This window comes from Herpailurus yagouaroundi, unplaced genomic scaffold, assembly GCF_014898765.1.
Source record: "Herpailurus yagouaroundi ecotype Mexico unplaced genomic scaffold, PumYag 193, whole genome shotgun sequence".
Classification (NCBI taxonomy): domain Eukaryota; kingdom Metazoa; phylum Chordata; class Mammalia; order Carnivora; family Felidae; genus Herpailurus; species Herpailurus yagouaroundi.
In genome coordinates, this window is record NW_024412424.1 from 4664596 (window position 1) to 4671207 (window position 6612).

General features: G+C 55.6%; 2 protein-coding genes across 4 annotated transcripts in view; one reads left to right on the forward strand and one right to left on the reverse strand.

The window, feature by feature from the left end:
- Positions 1 to 6612, reverse strand: part of FYCO1 (FYVE and coiled-coil domain autophagy adaptor 1) — a 74793-nt gene that overhangs the window by 20586 nt on the left and 47595 nt on the right. The window lies entirely within an intron of this gene.
- On the forward strand, positions 892 to 5199 carry CXCR6 (C-X-C motif chemokine receptor 6). The gene is made up of 2 exons (XM_040445117.1): positions 892 to 1130; positions 4153 to 5199. Exon 2 carries the CDS (start codon positions 4174 to 4176, stop codon positions 5197 to 5199), a length of 1026 nt encoding a protein of 341 aa, XP_040301051.1. The 5' UTR covers positions 892 to 1130; positions 4153 to 4173.

Sequence of the window (6612 nt, forward strand, 5' to 3'; positions counted from 1 at the left end):
GCTCCACTAGGAGCCAGGCTCCGCGCTGGGTGCTTCTCACCTAGCCGGCCAGCCCTCGTCCTTCACAGCTGACGCAGCAGGTGGGGCCCGAGAGGAGCTCGCGCCCCCGCCCCCCCCCCCCCCCCCGGACAGCTTCACGCTCACACGGACCCTCGTGACCTGGCGGCTCCGGGGGACAGGCGTGTCACGGGCAAGCGAGCTCCTCTCTCGACCCACCTGCTTACTCATCTGTGAAGGACGAGGGCTGGACGGCTAGGTGAGAAGCACCCAGCGCGGAGCCTGGCTCCTAGTGGAGCCGAGTGCTAGTCCCTAGGTCCTAGGCCGTGCCTGGCCCCTGCTCCCAGTGCCTGACACCCTGCCCTTAGGAAGAGCCACAGGAGCCCGTGTGACCAGCAGACGTGCACCGGCCACGGTGGGGACCGGGCTGAACGCGGTGCAGGGTCAGGGGAGGGAGGCCTGGCGGCTCAGCGCGAGTCTGCTGCTGGGAAAGCAGAAATGGAGTCCACACCTCCAGAGACCTGGGTTTGTATCTGGGAAGCGCCAGTTTTTAGCTGTGTACACGCAGGGCTGTTAAGAATAACACTGGGGTCCTCAGTGTTTCCATCTATAAAATGGGGACAGCACTGACTTTGCAGGGCTGCCGTTTTTTTGAGTGGGGGTCAGTGGCTATCAAGCATATCCAGAACCCAGGCCACAGCACGCACTTTGCAGTGGTCCAGACTCAAACGGTTCCAAAGGGACAGGACTAGCGAGTGAAGTAATCTTACGGTACAAATGCCACCATCGTCAGTGGGCTGCCTGGGCCAGACCTACTTACTGCTCCCCTTCGGTTTATAAACAGAAACCCTCTCAGGTCCTGACAGATGACTGCGTCCACAGCCAGGCGGCAGGGAGGGTAGCGCATCGGAGCCGCTGCTCCCTATCTCTGATCTCCCAAATTACGCGCGTGCAGGCAGGTCATGTGGATTCTGATGTACGAGGCAGGGGTAGGGCCGGGTCTCTTATGATCACCAACCAAGGGCTCTCAGAAGATATTCAACGGAAACACGGACCACATCACAGACAGGTAGAGGCAGACCTTGTGCTGTGAACGCTCATCTCTGCAACACATCGACAGCGCCTCTCCACTGGTGAGTCATCTGTCTTCTTTAGAGTTAAAAGGCAGGTGCTAACCCCGGCTTGCTGGGGTCCTCTGATCCCTGCCCGCGGTGCAGTACTGTGTAAATGCCCGGGCTTTAGAGCCCGACCGCTCTCGGTCTGAATTCTGCCTTTGCCCCACGACTAGAGAATTGTGGAAATGACTTAGCGTGGTTCGGGGCGCACAGTCCGTGCTCGTAAGCTGACGGCACTGGGGGTACCCTCCCCGGGAGACCAGGACAGGCTGGCCACTGTCCACATCTGTTCACGGAATAATCTCTCCGTCTCCATTTTCGTTTCTTCTTCATTATAATTTACGACACTGGCTGCTCTCTCGGGCGGCTGTCTAGTTTCTTTTCTCAAGGTAAGTCAATATACCACTGCAGAGACTTCAGAAAAGGAGAGACTTAGGGGGAAGGGAAAGAAGTCAGCCCCGACTCCACAGCCAGACGCAAGCTGCTGATCAATTCTGGGCTTTTTTTTTTTTTTTTTAATGTTTTAGAACATAGAGTCAAAACTGGGGTGCCTGGCTGGTTCAGTCGTGGAGCGTGCGACTCTCCATCTCGGGGTTGTGAGTTCAAGCCCCACGTTGGATGTGGAGCCTACTTAAGATATCTGCACATCTGAGGAAAAGGTCTGTGGCTTTCAGGAGATTCTCAAAGGGGTTTATGATCAAAGGAAGTTCAGAATCATGACCAATTTTACATCCTTTTGGACATCCATTCATTGGAATACTTAACAGCCAATGCTAATTGTGCAGACTTACTCTGTTGTGAGAAATTTAAGCGTACTGCTTTCTCCCGACTCACTAAAAGCACTTCCTAAACCTAAACATAGTTTGAGCTATATTCTATTTTCTGTCTGAATGGTAACTTGCTGATTTGTTTATTATCAGACATTTACACTGCTTCCAAAGCTGAATACTGTATTACTTCAAAAAAAAAAAAAAAGTTGCATAGATCAACACAGGGCTTTGGCTACTCAAGACAAAGAAATGAATGATCTTAACCTTTCTGGAAGGGAAACTCATTCTCAGCTACTCAATCTGCACAGAGCTGGGCGGTTTCCAGTCCGTCGGCACAGCACCCAAGTTTGCCAATTATCACAAGCGAGTTTGCACGGGCCCTTTGAGGGAATGTGTAATGCCAGCGCCAGGAGGATTTTCTTGTAAAAAGGCAAGAGGGAGGCAGGCAATAATGGAGATGCGATGTTACTCTTAAGGAGAGCAGAGCCGCCTGTGCACGTGCTAAGAGCTGAAAAAGATGTTTCTGTCCCCGCGTGAAGCAGGAACACACACACATCATCTGACCTACTTAACCCAGGAGTCCGAACGGCTGGCGGGGTAGCGTTATTACGGCTGGCCTGTCACCCTTACTGATCTCACATCTTGTGGTTGAGGAGCAGGGGCTTTTCACGGAGGTGTCTTACCCCAAGGCGAGCTTCCTCCTTGCAGAGAAAGGGCACTCTGTTCCCAGGAGGACCGGCAGGGCTGATACCGTCTCCAGTCAGGACAAGGAGTCCTCAAGTCAATCAGAAAGGAAGACGTGATCTCTCCTTGTACACGCCCTTGTCCGGCTGGCTGACATTCTGCCTTTGCTACACCAAATGCCTGCCTGTCCTTCTTGAAACGCCTTCTCGAGGTGCTAGCGAGGTATGGCCCTGGGTCACCGGAAATGAGCCGCTGTGTGCCGGCTCTCTGCAGGTCAGTGACCTGGCACCCCAGGGCCGGTGCTGCCGTAGCCGCCTCTGCTCTCATGCCCGAGTACATCACCCTCGCGTCCTGTCCCTGCTCCTCGGCAGGGTCACAGGGCAGAGGGAAGTGACGGCCCTGAAAGGCCGGGAGCCCCGGGCAAGAAAGGCGGCTGTGGTGGCCGCTGCCTTGCCTCACTGCAAGGCTGGCCCCCCGCTGGCGGGCCTTCCATTTGCTCAAGGAGACCCCTTGGGCATAAACTGCTAGTCTCAAAAGCTAAAGTCATGTTCCCTTCTGGGGAGATGCTCCGTTTAAGAGGGTCCTGGGGATCAAGAAGTCTTCAGGAAACCAGGCTCCGGTGGAGGAGGGTCGTGTGACGGGCGGTGAGGGGCCGGCTGGACTGGGAGGGCAGTGACCGTGACCAGCTCAGCCACAGTGCCGGGCAGCTGGGGCTTCCCATGCCTGTCTCCCCACCTCCTAAATCTAGGCAGCTAAGGGCAAGGAAAGACAGAACGGACCGTCTACCCTGGTGGGAGAGGGTCAGCCCGCGAGCCCCTGTTGGTCTGCAGAAGTCTCCTCAATGGTGGAGCCCCCGGGGAGGGGGGCTACTTGGCTTAGCTTCCGCAGTTAGCAGCTCAGGGCCCTCATTCAACAGAAAATGAGGCCCAGGATGGGCGGACGAAGGCAGGCCTGACTATGAGAGAGCAGTTCTTGGGGCGCCTGGGTGGCTCAGTCGGTTAAGCTTCCGACTTCGGCTCCGGTCACGATCTCGCGGTTTGTGAGTTCAAGCCCCGCGTCGGGCTCCGTGCTGACATCTCGGAGCCCGCAGCCTGCTTCAGATTCTGTGTCTCCCCTCTCTCTCTGCCCCTCACCAGCTGGCGTGCGTGCGCGCACACTCTCTCTCTCTCTCTCTCTCAAAAATAAATATTAAATGAAAATAGGTAAAAAAAAAAAAAAAAAAGAAAGCAGTTCTGCACTTCCAGGAGGGCAATGCCCACACTCCACCACATGGTGACCTCTGCCTTCAAGGCCAGCTGGCACAGGATTTTATGGACTGTGCATGCGGGTCAGGTATGTGTTGTCTGTGAGGCGGGTGACAGCCTTAGAATCTTAGGGCCCATTCAGGGTCCCTCATCCCGCCCAGGCAATCGCCCCTCAGCTCTGGCTGTCTCCAGGGTACTGGAATGTGCTGCCACTGACCAGAACTCAGGTGGGTGGGTTCAGGAGATGACTACGCGCCCCCTAAAAGTGGGGCAACAGGACTGTGGGAGGACAGGAGGTGTCCCCCTCGGCCCTGACTGGAGTTCCTTGTGTCTGCCTCCCAGGTGTTCATCAGAACGCACGCCATGGCTGAGTACGACTACGTGGACCCCGGCTTCTTCAACACCTCCAGCGACGGCAGCTGGGGGCACGAACGCTTCTTGGAGTTCCGCAAGGTCTTTCTGCCCTGCATGTACCTGGGGGTGTTCATCTGTGGCCTGGCGGGGAACGCGCTGGTGCTGGTCATCTACGTCTTCTACCAGAAGCTGAAGAGCCTGACGGACGTGTTCCTGGTGAACCTGCCCTTGGCCGACCTGGTGTTCGTCTGCACCCTGCCCTTCTGGGCCTACGCGAGCATCCACGAGTGGGTCTTCGGCGACGTCCTGTGCAAGACCCTGCTGGGCATCTACACCTTGAACTTCTACACATCCATGCTCATCCTCGCCTGCGTCACCATTGACCGCTTCGTCGCGGTGGCTCGGGCCACCAAGGCCTACAACCAGCAGGCGAGGCGGATGGCCTGGGGCAAGGCCATCTGTCTGTTCATCTGGGGGGCCTCCCTGCTGCTTTCGCTGCCACAGATAATCTATGGCCACGTCCTCTATCTCGACAAGCTCGTCTGTGGTTATCACGACGAGGAGATTTCCACTGTGGTTCTCGCCACCCAGATGACACTGGGGTTCTTCCTGCCCCTGGTCGCCATGATTGTCTGCTACTCGGTCATAATCAAGACTCTGCTTCGCGCCCGAGGCTTCAAGAAGCACAAGTCTCTGAAGGTCATCTTCCTGGTGGTGGCTGCGTTCCTGCTGACCCAGACGCCCTTCAACCTCGTGAAGCTAATCCGCAGCACGAACTGGGAGCACTACACCATGACCAGCTTCCACTATGCCATCATCGTGACGGAGGCCATCGCCTACCTGCGGGCCTGCCTTAACCCCGTGCTCTATGCCTTTGTTGGCTTGAAGTTTCGGAGGAACTTCTGGAAACTCGTGAAAGACCTTGGCTGCCTCCCTTACCTGGGGGTCTCAGGTCAATGGAAGTCTTCCGACGATGCCTCCAAGACCTGTTCTGCCTCTCATCACGTGGAGGCCACCAGCATGTTCCAGCTGTAGGCCTCGGCCGGGCTTGGAGAGCCGCTCAGGAGCTTATAGGAGCATGGCTGTGCGCTCTGGACGCCACGAGGAAGGCTTTGTTTAGGATTTACGCATTCTCGCGGAGAAGGCATGCGGCGGCCGGTGTGGGAGCCTGCTTCTCGGCCATGAACGCAATCTGCTCTCTTCTCAAACCCTCAGGCCTAAAGCTCAGGGTTGGGGGAAGGGCTCTAAAACCCGGAAGGGCTTTCCTTCCTCCATCCCCAAGAATGCTGGCTCCGAGGGAATGAAGTACGACCCTTAAGACCTTAGGCCCTCCTCCGTGGGGGCTGGGACCGGATGCTGAAGGGGGAGCATGGCCACAGAGCTGCTGAGGGCAGGTGACACTCCAGGCTCTCCGGTACAGAAGGTTCTTCTGGCCACTGGGAAGCGGGGAGACGAGAGTAGCCATGAAAACGAGGGCTCGTCCATCTGGCTCAGACCTCAATCGCCAGGTCCCTGACAGAAATGAGATCAGGTTCTGCCTCACCTTCGGGTTTCGCCTTTATATAGAGAGATGGTTATGTTCTCTTCGATTAATCTCGGAAGGAGGAACACCAGGGGACATGAACGGGCCCAAACGAATTACTCAGCCGAGGGTCCCAGCGGTCCACAGGATGGACTTTCCACAGAAAGTGCAAAGCAGAGTTTACGACCATCATGGATCTAAGCAGCAGTTCTGAATCGGATTCTTGGGTGGGTTTGCTCATTTAAAAACTAAGCTGTCCAACGCCTGACATGCTCGCACGCAGATAAATCATGTATCAGTGTATGTAGGATACAAACACACGCATATCAAATGGCATATGTCTTTCGTGGCTACGAAATAAAACCCTTTTAAAGTCTCCAAGCTATGTTTATCCCCAGGCACATTTTACTTTACCGTATGCTTGGCACATACTGGAGGTGATTACTTGTGGGCTCAGAGCATTGGGAAAGCAGTTGAAATTGTGAACTTTGAGGGCACGGCCCGATCAAGGAAATGGAACACATCAGTGATAATGCTTTCACCGTGGCTTTCAACCTCCTGCTCAAAATGTGAGGTACGCTTGTGTCACCTCCGTAACATGGTCACACGATGAAGCAGTTCTAAACGGCAGACGCTTGTGTGTGGTTTTTAGATTAGATCCTTGTAGCCATCGGCTCTATCGGCTTAAAGTTGCCTTTCTGGCTCATGCTTCGCAAAACCACTCTCCAAACTGGAGAGGACCAATCACCTACGGTGAGAGAGCGAGCGAGCGAGCGAGCGCACAGGCAGGGCGGTGGGTCCGACCCGGCTGAGCGGTGCGGTTACGGGGCTGTCGTGGAGCCCTAGCTCCGGTGCTCACTGGTGAGCATGACCAGCTGGCAATCTCTTAACCTCTTTTGTTTTGGCGAGACAATCTCTTAACCTCT

What these genes read in the sequence shown, in the direction of transcription:
- CXCR6 (XM_040445117.1), top strand. Translation starts at nt 4,174, where the DNA reads ATGGCTGAGTACGACTACGTGGACCCCGGCTTCTTCAACACCTCCAGC.